Raw genomic sequence first — 14,678 nt, 5'->3', positions numbered from 1 at the left:
CTCCCTCCCCCTAGCCTAACCCTAACCTCCCGGGGGGGTGCCTAACCGCTCGATCGGGATGCCGGGCGCCGGTCTCCCGGCATCGGGGAAATGAGCAGCATCTAGATATAGACGCCGGTCATTTATCCCACGGCGGGATAAAGCAGTCGGGAAGCCGCCTGCCGGGATTTCTGGCCCAGGGCACCAAAAAGTCTAGTTATGGCTCTGCCCAAAAGTCCAACTTTTTGTGGATTGATGCTCACCACCTCAGAAGGGTGCGAGCAGAAAATAATGGGTGCCAGCGGCACTCATGCCAATGGCAGAAGCAATTGCATATCTTCCGTCAAGTGTCCATCACTGATGGGCACCCAAGAATCAAATAATTTACCCTCTTTGTGGCTTGTCAGGAACCACCTCATACTGAAATGGGAGAAGATGTTTATCCAGGACTATCACTGGCTGATTTACAGCCTACTAAGAGACTATTCCATCATAGACAATCCTGAGGAAGAATAGTAAGCCCCACTCCTTCTCCCTTCCCTCTGTATGTATTTGTGTTTCAATAAAGCTTTGAGCCTGTGACTGTTCCTCACTTACCCTCTTCATTTTCCTCCATTGCATTGCATAATATTTTGTTGAATATGTTTTCCTGTTTATGCACCTTCTCAATACAGATGTGTCCTCTTGCATCTTTGCTGCTTTTGCTGCAAATCCCGCTACTCATTTGCCTGTGACCGCGACTCCATAGGACTGCATTGTGTGAACGCAGTGCGTGGCATGGCATAGCATATCGCACGCAACCACGGCTAATTGCATGGCGGGATGCGTGTGCACATTCCCAGCGCGATTGCCACAGATGCAAGAGGACACATCTGTATGTACCAATAAAGCTCTGGGCTTGTGACCACTAGTTTTCCGGTCCCTTAACTTTTCCCCTTACCTCACATTGCACACATTTATCTTTGTTGGCAATGTTGTATTGTTTAAGTGTTGCATGGATGGTGCAGTACATGATGTATGGTGCAGAATTATATATTGTATGCTGTATACCCTGTATTGCACATTAATGTATGACTGTGTATTGTGCTTAGGCTGCGTAGTGAAGCAGTACACTTATATGTAATATGTCTGTTCTTTGTATACCTTATGCAATTATAGTATATATGTATATATATATATATATATATATATATATAGTATATTATAGTATATATATATATATATATATATATATATATATATATATTTATTTACATTTTTTGGACCCTGAACAATGTATTTTGCACCCGAGATGGGTTATTGCTCTGAGAGGTCCTTGTGCAATTATAGTATATATATTTTACTTGTTTTTTACCGTAAACATTGTATTTTGCACCTGAGAGATGGGTTATTGCTCTGAGAGGTCCTGGACAGCTCCTTACCACTCCTCCAGCGACTCAGTTCAGCTTCCAACTTTTCAATGGTCTCCTTCATGGTCTTGTTCTTCTCCTTCTCCTTCTCATACTTCTTCTTCCACTGTTCTGCCGTCAGCTCCAAGTTGACTGATGCAGTGTTCTTGATGGTCTTAGCCCTATAGAGAGAAAGTCATGTTTATATGGAAAGCACAATAACTAAGTGGCGGCTTTTGCAATTGATGATTCCCTGCGATTTTGAACCCAAAATTTGAACTGGCAATAATAATAAATACAAAACATGGCTGACTTTGGATATAATATTTCAGTGGTTCTCAGGACCCCACACAGGTCACGTTTTTAAGGTCACCCAGCAGGTGCACAGGTGCATTCATTACTCACTGACACATTTTAAAAGATCCACAGGTGGAGCTAATTATTTCACTTGTGATTCTATGATGAGACCTGGAAAACATGCTCTGTTTGGGGTCCTGAGGACTGAGTTAAGCTGGCCACACACTAGACCAACTTTCATCCAACCAGCCAACTAGTTGATTGATTGGAATGAAAATCTGGTAAGGTATGAAAGCAAATGACAATCAGCCATTTGCTCCCAAACACTGGAAAATGGACCAAAACTGTTGTTTGAACAAATTGTTTAGATCAAACATTTAAAAAACTTGTCTGAACGACCATTTTCATCTGTTTTCTGGCATTTAGGAGCAAATTGCTGATCATCAGTTACTCCCATCCGTTACCAGATTTTCATTCCAACCAATCAACTAGTTGCCTGGTTGGATGCAAGTTGGTCTAGTGTGTGGGCCAGCTTTAGAGAACCTGTGTAATATTTTATTGTTTCAAATTTTGTGGGCAAAACCTTTGAGAATCAGCAGCTGACTAAAGCCACCGCTTAGCAAATATAGCCCAAGGTCACAAAATCAAATAATATTCAAGATTAGTTTGCACATAAGATTATCTAAAGCACCTAAACAGCTTATAAGGTGGAAGTTATCAGTAATAAACAGTAACTGAATAAAGGACATAAATATAGTATAAAACCAATACTTATTTAATGCACACTACTGGGAATTGTACTGTTAGGTCCTATTACCTCTGGCCAAACATGAGAGTGGACTTGGTCTCTGCATCATTGTAGCTGGATGGAGAACAGCAGATAAACATGGTTGTCCTACAGTTCCCACCCAAAGAGTCTTGGAGGATTCGGGTCATCTTGCTGTCTCTGTAAGGAACGTATCCTTTCTAAAACACAGAAGAAGAAATATTACTGTAAAAAAGTGCTTGCTTGGTTCATAAATAATAAAAAATAAAATGCTATACATGGTCGCTGTGATAATGTATATAATTATTGGCAGAAACTGAGCAATATAATAACAGAATTACTGTAATGCAGTACTGGCTGTCCTTACCGATCCTTCTGCCAGAGATGAGATGACATTTCCGAGGGCAGACAGAGATTTGTTGATGTTCTTAGCTTCATCCAGAACAGAACCTTCAGCTCCGGTTTTACTGACCTAAAGAGATGGCAGAGAATCATGCACAATAGAATGAAGACCACAATGTCTATGTGACTTATAGAAAAATGTGGAAGCCACAAGATCATTTATCAGAGAATTGACAGCAAATACATTGATCTACAAACTTCCCAACAACCTATGTTCATATTAAGTCAGGTGTTATATGGGTTCACAATCCAGCACCAATTTTCCAAAATGCTGGATGGTCATTGAAATTTATTGAGACCCGGTTTCAGGTCGTATCTGACGTCCACCTCTGAGTAACATAAAAGGTGTAGTCATAATATAAACACATTTATGATAACATCAGAAGTCAGGATTAATGAAAAAGTTATTAGAGGAAAGAAAATTGTATAGCAGCACCCTCTTACCATTTTCCCTGCCTGCTAATACCCAGTGTTGGTCTATTTACTGTATGTGTTTGTCCCCAATAGAATAGTTACACAGAGTATACTGGCGCCATATAAATAAATATTAATAATAAAAATAATTCAGGCTATTTTGTAGTGTACAAGCGTGAACAAGAGCCATTTGTCAGCAATATATCAAATACAACTGTCCTCTTTTTTTTCACCTATTTAGAGCACTCTGCAGTCTGGAGCAATACAGACTGCATCTACAATACATACGCATACTGCAGAAAGTCATTAAGCTTTGTTTAGTCTGAGCTCTGATTGATTTTACAGTATTTTTACAGGACTATATTTCATGGCCATACCCGATGACTGAGCAGAATTAACAATAATGTGTTTCTATATGCAGCATGCATTTGCTGACGCAGCAACTGCTTTTATATTGAATAATACATTTTTAATGGGTTTAGATGACTATAAGAAGATAGATGGAAAGGAAACCCCAAATATTGGCTTTCAGACACGGCTTTATATTTTATCATTACAGTGCTCATCTTTTAAATATTATTGAAAGACTGAAGTGACATTTGTCATAACAGGCAGCATTATATCAGTAACCAGTCCATAATGCTGGAAATGGTTACATAAAGTACGCAGGCACCTCTGAAGGGCGATCGGGGACAAACACCTCTCTATAAGCAAAATTCTGTATTCTTTTTTTTTTTATGGGGGGGGGGGGGATTTCACTCCCTCTAGGTTTGCAGACAAAGGGCAAATTTACTAAGCGGCGGTTTGACGGTGGGTTCTATTCTGTTCTAAACCCCAGGGGTTTGGTGGCGGTTTTGCACTGGTTTCTAAATGACAGCCCTGTTCTATTCTATTCTAAAATGTGTTTTGATGGCAGTTTTGCAGCGGTTTTGGCCTTAGTAAATCTGCAGATAGCAAAACCGCCACCAAACCACAGTCAAAACACATTTTTAAATAGAATAGAACAGGGCTGTCATTTAAAAACTGCTGCAAAACCGCCACCAAACCCCCGGGGTTTAGAACAGAATAGAACCCGCCACCAAACCCCCGGGGTTTAGAACAGAATAGAACCCGCCACCAAACCGCCGGGGTTTAGAATAGAATAGAAACCGCCGTCAAACCGCCGCTTAGTAAACTTTGCCCAAAGTGTAAAAAGTGATGCAAATAGGTAAAGGGTGTTCTTGGTAGAAGACCCCATTCACCCCCTGAGACTCACAACAAGTCTGCACTGAGCATATAAGTGACCAAAGATCGGAAAACCATCTATGCATTGCACCCATAGTAAAGGAATGGCAGTATGACTGACCTGTGCAGGAAGCACCACCATTCATTTGGCTGCCTCCACCTAACCTTATTATTATTATTATTATTATTATTATTATTATTATTATTATTATTATTAGCAGTTACTTCTGTTGTGCTTTACAATTAACCTTGCATTTACTGTCAAAAAAGTTTTATTTAAATAAAGTAAATTACATTGAATGATTTTTTTTTTCAAATAACTTTATTATCCAGTATCCAGGATGTCATCGTCGTACAGAAATGATCAACTTTGTTAGTGCATTACTCAGAATCTGACCTTTTCACTGCCTGCCAGGTCAACCAAATAGAGCTTTCCACTCAGTTTCTGCTCCGTCTCCACATTCTCCTGTTTGATATTGATAAGGAAGATGCTGTGACTACGGGAACTGTGCTCATTCATGTCTAACAAATAAATAAATAATAGAGTATTTAGGAGGAGGGTCACCTATAAATACATAAGATAGAGGTCAATAGTCATAAACAAGTAATATAAGAACGCACATAACAAAAGGAAGGATATAGGCCACACCCCCTAATATGGGTGTAGTAGGTATTGTAGTAGGCATGGCCGGCGGTTCAATTTCCGACAGCAGCAGACCGACAACGGTGAAAATCCTGATGGTCAAAAAGTAAGTATCGCTAACCTAATTCTACCCCCTAACCCTAACCCTCCCTTAGGGGTGCCTAACCCTACCTTTCCCCCAAGTGCCTAAACCTAACCCTCCCGGGGGGGTGCCTAACCCAAAGTCCCCTCGGGAGCCCTAAAACCTAACCCCCCCCCCCCCCCGGGCGGCTGTCCGCGCCCGGCTTACCTTCGCTCGGTATGCCGGGCGTCAAGTCTTCCAGCATATGGATAATGACAGGCATCGAGTTTTCGACGCATGTTATTAGTACCACGCCGGGATTAGAGAGTCGGGAAGCCGGCGGTCAGCATTTAGACCGTCGCCTTCCTGACTACATCCCGTGTAATATATATATCTTATCACAGTCCACAACAGAGAACAGTGGAAAGGTGAAACACAAGATATAGGACCTGATTCAAATATGTACACTAATGCCGCCATTCTGTGTCTGCGTACAGTGTGAATGTGCGAATATATGCAAATGGCGCCAACGCTGAGGAATGTATTGAGACGCCTACCTGCGACTTTGCAAATCCAAGCATCTGCATACAAAGACGCAGAATCAGTTGCAGATCCTTCAATTATTGGTTTTTGGAGTAGCCCTATGATCGGGCAAAATGGGTGCGTGTACTGAGACGCCGGTGCTATATTTACTGCGTACGAGATTACAGATGGAAAATGTGACACGCCCCTGAAAAGGACGCAACAAGCTTGCGTTTTTAGCTGACACTCCCCGTAACCAACCCCACATGCTCCCTAAATGGCAATCACACTGTGAGTAAATAGTCGCTGCGAGTGACTACGGTAATGTACCTTCACTCAGTAGCATCACTATGGGTGGTGACACCAGGTGAGGCACTCAGTTAATACCCTTGCGTGCAAAAGGGGGCATGGTCTTATTCATGCAAGGCCACACCCCCTGATGTGTGCCGTTTTGGGGGCATGACTGCTTGTCATGCCCTCATGTTCGTCATGCTGGGGGTCTCCAGTCTGCATGTGTGTATTCTGTTTTAAAAAATGTGAGAAAATAAAAAAAAAAGATGTGGAGCTGCCCCCCAAAAGCATAACCAGCTCCGAGCTCTGGGAGCCAGTCCTGGTTCTAAAAATACAGGGGAAAATATGACGTGGGGTTCTCCATATTTTTCAAACTAGCACCGGGCTCAAACTAGCCAGTGTAATGCCACAGCCAGTGGACCCTTTCACTGGGTCCCCTGGCCAAAGCATTAACACCCCAAACTAGTCAGCCCAGCCCAGGGATCCCAGGCCTCGGCTGATGTCTGGGGCTCGTCCCTGCACCCCTGGCTGGTGTGTGCAGGGGTAATAGTGATAATAATAGATGTTTACTATAGTATTTTACAGTGAGACTACAGGTGCCAGCATGCCTGCCCCTTGGCACTTGTGCAACTACACCGGTACCCCCACTGTTAAAAAAATAGTAAAAAAAAAGACAGGACACACACACACCGTACATAGTGTAAGTTTATTACACCCAACACACACATACATACTTACCTTGACCCCAGTTCCCGGCAATAACAGGGACCTTGTGGGTTCCGTCACTTGCCAGGCCATCAACCAATCAGAGGCCGCTCTACAGTGAACGGCCACTGATTGGCTGTGAGCAGCATGGCTGTCAATCAACAGCCATGCGGCTCACAGCCAATCAGCAGCTGCTTAATCGGGGTATTCTACTCGAGAAGGGGACCGATCACCAGGGACAAGGTAAGTACAGTATGTGTGTAATAAACTTATACTTTACACAGTGTGTGTGTACTGTCGTTTTTTTAACTTTTTTTTTTTTTTTTACAGTGGGGGTACCGGCGCCACTGCACAGTAGTTTCACAAGTGCCAAAGGGCAGAAACACTGACTCCTGCAGTTCCACTGTAAAAAACAATAGTATACATTAAATATTATCATTATTACCCCTGCACCCACTGGCCAGGGGTGCAGGGAAGAGCCCCTGGCTGCAGCAAAGGAGGGGGACTCATTTATTGGGGGGGTCCCCACCTCCCCTGGGATCCCCGGCCTGGTCTGATTAGTTTGGGGTGTTAATGTTTTGGCCGGGGTGACCCGATGAAAGGGCTAATTTGAGCCCAGGGCTGGTTTTAAAAATACAGGGAGTCCGAAGCCATGTTAATCCCGATGCCGGAATCCCGAGGACGCCATCCAGAATGAAGGTAAGTCCGGGGTGCCCTTAGCAGTAGCCGCATGGGGGGGAGGGTTAGTATCAAGGAGTCTTGCAGGGTTAGCGTTAGGTTTTGGGGGGTAAGATTAGGGTTAGACACCCCTAGGAGGGAGGGTTAGGCACCACCGGGGGGGAGGTTAGGTTTAGGCACCCCCCCCAGGAAGGTTAGGTGTAAGATTTGGGGAGGCAGTGTTAGGTTTAGGCACCCCTGGGGGGAAGGTTAGGGATAGGCACTAAGGGGGGAGGTGAGTATTAGGCACCACTAAGGGAGGGTTAGGGGGGTACAGGGGAGGGTTAGTATACTTACCTACCCCAGTCGGGATCTCATGTGTGGCATCCGATTTGAATCCCATTCCGCGAGTTTAGCCGATGGTGTATTTATTTCTATTTATGTTTTCACCCGTGTGTTGCAGAGAGTTTCATGATTTCTCACATGAGAATGCCATTATTAAATTTGCGAGTGGTAAACAGTGGCCAAACACACCCGTGAATGACATCTCGACCAGACACGATTCTTAGAAAAGTTACTCCAATATGTTTAATTAAGTGCAGTATTTTTTTGTTATGTATTTCCATTTACAAACTAGGTGTTGTTCTTCTTTTTTATATAAACAACAAACATTGGGATAGAAAAATAAATGTACAAGGTGCATTCAATATTGGAAAAAAAAGTAAAAAATTGGGCGCTTTTTTGTCTGTAATGGAGATTTCTGTCTGCTGATGCAATAGGGCAACTGAACCCCACTAATGTGGAGTACCAAGAAATATTTTTAAGGAAGTGCTAGTAGTGCTATTTTTAATTATTACTTTTGTTGAAAATTTGTAGATCTTGTCAGTGCTTCCTTAAAAACATTTATTGGAATTAAATATTTATTTAAGGTGAGTGCAATTTGATATCAGCAGATAAAGATCACCTCATTTGCCACTATGGCGCCGTTCCTATGACAGGCTGCAGTGCAGATGCTTGCCGGGCAGTCATCAAGGCTGTGACTGAGCCGGCCGGCAGCTGCACGCAGGGGACTGGAGTACATTGCAGTCAGACTCAGCACTGCAGTGCACTACTGGGTAATACATCCCAGGGGAGATGTTGCCCACAGCAACCAATCTTTGCAGTAGGGGGTCAGTAGGGGGTCTGAGCTCTGATTGGAGGAGCCCATCACATGCTCCTCTAACCAGGAGCGTAGCAGCAGCATAGCCTCATGGGAGTGACTCATTGGGAGGCTGTGACTGCTGTTCTACCGGCTGCCTGGGGATGCTGCTGGTGAGTACACTGTGTGGGCACTACAGGTGGCATAATGTGTGGGGACTACGGTGTAACATAATGTGAGAGGACTACAGTGTAGTATAATATGTGGGCACTACAGTGTGTAATAATATGGGGGCCACTATAGTGTGGCATAATGTGTGGGCACTACAGTGGTCTAATGTATGGATACTACAGTGTGGCATAATGTTTGGGCACTCCAATTGGACATAAACTGTGGGCACTACTGGTGGCATAACCTGTGGGTGCTATGGGTGGCATAATCTATGGATAGTACAGTGTGGTATAATGTGTGAGCACTACAGTGTGACAATGTGTGGGCACTACAGAGTGACATAATGTGGGAGGCACAACAGTGTGGTATAATGTGTTGGGCACTACAGTGTGACATAATCTGGGGGGCAATACAGTGTGACATAATGTGTGGGCACTATAGTGTGGCATAATGTGGGGGCACTAAAGTGTGGTATAATATGGGCTCTACACTGTGGCATAATATGGGTGGCACTACAGTGTGGCATAATGTAGATGCACTACAGTGTGGCATAATGTGTAGTGGTCCTCATTTACCCACAACTGACCAGCATTGCAAGAGTTACTGGGTGGCTCACCACTACCTATCTGCACTACCCTCTGACCCCTCCTTACCAAATACTATCTCTCTGCACAACCTCCCTGACCCCTCCATACTCACTACTACCTATCTGCACTAGCCTATCTCTGAGTTTTCATTCTAAGATGCCATGAGTGCCGCACCTTTGCACTGTACATTCTTTTTGTGAGGGCATCGGCAGCAGTTAAACAATGTTATTGGGAGTTCCAGACCAAGAACGGATTTATATATATATATATATATATATATACACACACATATATAGATACACTCCCTGCAGTGACTTGCCATACCCCTTTGTGGGCCTCTTTTATTGCATTCCCCTGTGGGCCCTTCATGCTCCACTCCGCCAAGACAACAGCACACAGTGCAGGGAAACCAATTCCACTAGCAGAATAGTGAACTATGGGCCTGATTCAGACTCGGTCGCAAGCACTGAGCGCTCGCAACCAGGTCGATGGTGGCCCAGAGCGCATGCGCACAACGGAGCCGGCTCTGTCGTGCGCATGCGCGAGACCCGGATAGCGACGGGCAATCCGTTGCGCCGGGTCTCGCACCAAAGGGGGCGTGCTGTCTATGTTGAGTGACAGCACGCCCCCTTTGGTGGGCGGGCCGGGGGGGGTGGCTGCCCAGACGGAGGCGTTCCCATGAAAACGCCTACCGTTTGGGGGCGGCCCCACTGACAACACTAGTAATGTCAGTGGGAGTGCTTTTGGCTCTGATAGAGCCAAAAGCACTCCAGGGCTTGTGGCAGCGAGACCCTACCGCAAGGGTCTCGTCGCAAGCCTGATGGTCGCAATGGTCTTGACCATCGCGACCAACAATTTGGCCGCTCGCTATAGCTGTGGGTGGTCACCCACAGCTATGCGAGCGGCCAGGAGGCCGCTCCACAAAGTAGGAGGGACGGCCCTGATTCAGAGCGAGCGCTCTGTCAGAGCGTCCAGCTCTGAATCAGGGCCATAGTGTCCCTGATTCACATTACACCATAAAGTAGTGTCTCTTATTTATGTTACGACACAGAGTAGTGCCCCTTTTACACAATGCCCACAGTAGTGACCCTTATACACAAAGCCCACAGTAGTAATACTCCTTATACAATGCCCCCAGCAGTGGTGTCCCTTACACAATGGCCCCAGTAGTGGTGCCCCCTATGCAGTCCCCTTAGTAGTAGGGCCCCCTATGCAGTACCCCCAGTAGTAGTATGCCCCCCAGTAGTATGCCCTCAAGTAGCATGCCCCCAAGTAGTATGCCCCCAGTAGCAGTGCCCCATTAGCAGGCCCCCAGTAGTAGTGCCCCCATTAGCAGGCCCCCAGTAGTAGTGCTCCCATTAGTATGCCCCCCAGTAGTATGCCCCCAGTAGTAGTGCCCCAGTAGCAGTGCCCCAATTAACATGACCCCAGTAGTAGTGCCCCCATTAATATGCACCCAGTAATAGTATGCCCCCCTTAGCAGGCCCCCAGTAGTAGTATGCCCCCCCTTAGCAGGCCCCCAGTAGTAGTATGCCCCCCCTTAGCAGGCCCCCAGTAGTAGTATGCCCCCCATTAGCAGGCCCCCAGTAGTATTAGTGCCCCCCCTTAGCAGGCCCCAAGTAGTAGTATGCCCCCCCTTAGCAGGCCCCCAGTAGTAGTATGCCCCCCCTTAGCAGGCCCCAGTAGTAGTAGTGCCCCCCCTTAGCAGGCTCCCAGTAGTAGTATGCCCCCCCTTAGCAGGCCCCCAGTAGTAGTAGTACCCCCATTAGCAGGTCCCCAGTAGTAGTATGCCCCCCCTTAGCAGGTCCCCAGTAGTAGTATGCCCCCCATTAGCAGGCCCCCACTTAGCAGGCCCCCAGTAGTAGTATGCCCCCTTACACACACACACACACACATAAAAAAAAAAAAAAAACCTTACCTGAATCCCCGCTCCCGCCGCCATCCGCTCTGCTCTGCTGTATTACGCGCGGAAGGAGCCGGAAGACGGAGCTCATGAGTGAGCTCCAACCGGCTCCCTCCGTGCAGCAGCCAATGAGAGTCTGCCTGACTCTCATTGGCTGCTATTACAAACACACAGCTGCCGCTGGCGGCTGTGTGTTTGTGTCTGTGTAGGGCAGACCGCTATCACAGCGGTCTGCCTTACACCAGAGAAGGCCCTGACATCGGATTCTCTCGTGAGAATCCAACATCAGGAGGCTGCGGCTCGGCCTCGAACGGGGATCCGAGTCAGGCAGGGAACACCCGAACAGCGTTCGGGTGGACTCGGATCCCCAATGTTCACAGCGGTTCGGATTCCACAGAATCCGAACCGCTCATCTCTAGTTACTTCGTATCCTGTATTCGTGTCCTCTGTGCCTTCCATGCTACCAGCTATTTACCATCTTCGCTGTGTATCGCTCATCTGCCGGCCTCTCAAGCGGCCACACTGCTACATACTTGCTACCCATCTGTTGCTGTGTTTACATCACCTGCCAGCCCCACAACGTTCACGCTGAACTCCTGGGTTCCATCTGCCGCTGTGTCCAGTACCTGTCAGTGCCGCAGTCCTCTCGCAGCACACTGCCCGTTACTCACTTGCCGCAGTGCCTCCAACTGCCGTCAGTTTACAGCCTCCACACTGTTTAACAGCATAAGAACCATCCACTGCTGTGCGTCTGACTATCTGCCTGTCCTGCAGTTCCCATACTGCATTTACGTCTGCCATACAATCGCACTCCAGCTGCAAGTATACCACTGCCATTTACCTGTGAACAGTTGTCTGCAGTATTATTCCACCATACCACAAGAGATATTGCATGTTTATTGTTCTGCTGTTCTACTCTGTGCTCAGTGGTTGTCCAGGTATATTGGCCCTGATTCAGAGCCGGACGCTCTGACAGAGCGCTCGTTCTGAATCGGGGCGTCTTTTAATTTTTTTATGGAGCGGCCTCTTGGCCGCTCGCATTGCTGCGGGTTGCCACCCACAGCTAATGCGAGCGGCCAGGATGATGGTCACGAAGGTCAAGACAGTCGCGACCATCGGGCTTGCGACGAGACCCTTGTGGTAGGGTCTTGTAGCCGCAAGCCCCAGAAAGCTTTCGGCTCAAACAGAGCAGAAAGCTCTCCCAGCCGGCTCCGTTGTGCGCATGCGCTCTGGGCCACCATCGACCCGGTTGCGAGCACTCAGCGCTTACGACTGGGTCTGAATCAGGCCCATAGTTCACTATTCTGCTAGTGGAATTGGTTTCCCTGCGCTGTGTGCTGTTGTCTTGGGCTGGCTCAGAGAAGGGTGCTGGTTCCAGGGCTAGGGTTTAGTGTGAAGTATACTCTCAGTTCTGAGTTCCGCAGTGGTTCCAGTTCCAGGTCTTGCGTTCGAGCTGTACCGGGATTGCAGCTTTCCTAAGTTGTATCCTGCATACATAAGACTCTGGTTCCTGGCCTGAGTTCTGCGTTCCTATCTACCGGTACTATGCTATTCTGAGTTCCGGGGTTCTGATTGCCACTGGAGCATTTCTCTGGTCTGGTGGGCCTCCTGAGGTCGCAAGTGAGGACTTGCCCAGTGGCCTGGGTAATTGCCTCAGTTCCAGTTTAACATCCTTGCATATCACAAGTCTGTGGTGCCTACACTAGCTGTCGTGCCCACCCTCCTGTTAGTACCCATGAGTCAGAGTTGGATCAAGCCACCTAACTTTACATCCATGAGAGCCAGTCCCAAGGATCCCGAGCCAGATCTAACAAATAACCAGACCATGACAACCTGTACCTGCTGTTAACCCAGTGTTACCTGTTCCTGTTTCTACCTGGTTAATAAATCACCCTCAGGTAAAGTCATCTGCATTGTAAACTAACCTCTATTTGTCACCTACCACGTGACCGTAGTGTCTGTCAATAGCTTCTGTCCCTCTGCCTCCCCTCCTGGTCCATGCACCTGCTGCCTCTCCTCTGGGAAAGACAGCACTGGGCTCCTTTATCTCCTCGCTGGGACAGACCTTCACCACTAGCTCTGTCCCAGAACCCCAAAATACATATATGGAGCTAAAAGAAATGCGAAAAGCGGCAATGTAGAGCTCTAAGATTTGTTTGTGAGAAATGAGGGTGTGGTTTACACAGATCAGGGGTGGGGATTATTTTGTTGAAATTGTATGTGTGTAAATCTTGTGAGGTATGCACTTGTGCAAAGGGTTTAGTAAGGAGTGAGCATGGGGTGAGACTAGGCAAAGCCCTGAGGCCATCATATAGGGTTAAGCATGGCACATAACCCAGTTCACCACTACTACTACTATACTTAATACTAAATAAACATAAATAGTATGTAATTAATCTGTGTGCAGGCCTCACTTGTGACAGCGACATGGCGGTTGGACTTTCCTTCATCAATCACATCCAGGATCTCCTCTGGACTGGACACAAAACGCTCGGTGCAACCCTGGTCCAGAAGAAAAGAGTGGATTAAATAAAACAGATTACAGCTCATTTAATAACATTGTATTTCTGTACAAAACTTTTACTGCAGAACAACAAACAATCAACAAGTATTGTAGATTTTATCAATCTCATGCAAGAAGTGAGCATCTGATTGTTTGCTATGTCTTAAACTAGGTACAATTTAGACGATGTGCAAACGATGTGATGGTCTTCCCGAACTTCCGGGATAAACACATATAGTGCGTACACACTATGCAATCTTCCAAACGATAGGACAATATATTGTGTGTCGTTCAGTATATAGGTGGGGAGTTTGACTGGGGCACTACACCTGTCAAACTATAATGCAGGTGTCCTACCGCAAGCTCAGGGAGGACAGAAACCTCCTGTGGAGCAGAAGGGCAAAATATATAGCGTTAACATATCTCCTGGTTGTCTGGTAGTGCGTACACGCTGCGTGATTTGCAGAAAATCATTGACAATATCCTCAGATTGAGCAGCATGTACGGCAGATCTGAAGATGCAACAGATGACACAGCGGGAGCGCGCATAGGCCCTGATTCAGACCCGCTCGCTGCCGGAGGCAGCTTGCAGGTCTGAAGGGCGTCTTTTCTTTTTTGTGAACGGCCTCCTGGCCGCTCGTTAAGCTGTGAGTGACCACCCACAGCTTTAGCGAGCGGCCAGGTGATGGTCGCGACCATCGGGGCTTGCGACGAGACCCTTGTGGTAGGGTCTCGTCTGCCGCAAACCCCAGTGAGCTTCCTTTGGGAACGCCTCCGTTTGGCCAGCCACCCCCCCCCCGACCCGCCTACCAAACGGAGCGAGCTGTCGATCAACATTGACAGCCGCCCCTTTTGGATTCGAGCGCTGGAGCGAGTGATTTCTTGTTCGCTCCAGGGCTCGCGTGCGCACGCCATGCGTGTGCACTGCCCGGCCATTGACCCACTTGCAAGCGCTATGCGCTTGCGAGCGGGTCTAAATCAGGCCCATAGTGTGCACACAAAGGACGATTTTAACAATTTATCGTTC

At 46.9% G+C, this 14,678-nt stretch overlaps 1 protein-coding gene across 1 annotated transcript in view; it reads right to left on the bottom strand.

Moving 5' to 3' along the window:
* KIF5A (kinesin family member 5A) overlaps nt 1-14,678 on the bottom strand; it is a 127,784-nt gene that overhangs the window by 48,140 nt on the left and 64,966 nt on the right. The window contains exons 7-11 of the mRNA XM_088465904.1: nt 13,563-13,650; nt 4,868-4,992; nt 2,798-2,902; nt 2,482-2,630; nt 1,401-1,549 (exon numbers count right to left, since the gene is read on the bottom strand). Of these exons, the coding sequence (XP_088322030.1) occupies nt 1,401-1,549; nt 2,482-2,630; nt 2,798-2,902; nt 4,868-4,992; nt 13,563-13,650 (616 nt within the window). The remainder of the gene's footprint in view (nt 1-1,400; nt 1,550-2,481; nt 2,631-2,797; nt 2,903-4,867; nt 4,993-13,562; nt 13,651-14,678) is intronic.

Source organism: Taudactylus pleione, unplaced genomic scaffold, assembly GCF_031769625.1.
Source record: "Taudactylus pleione unplaced genomic scaffold, aTauple2 ptg000065l, whole genome shotgun sequence".
In the NCBI taxonomy this organism is placed as follows: Eukaryota; Metazoa; Chordata; class Amphibia; order Anura; family Myobatrachidae; genus Taudactylus; species Taudactylus pleione.
The sequence above is the reverse complement of the archived record's forward strand: the minus strand, read 5'-3'. Positions and strand labels throughout refer to the sequence as shown.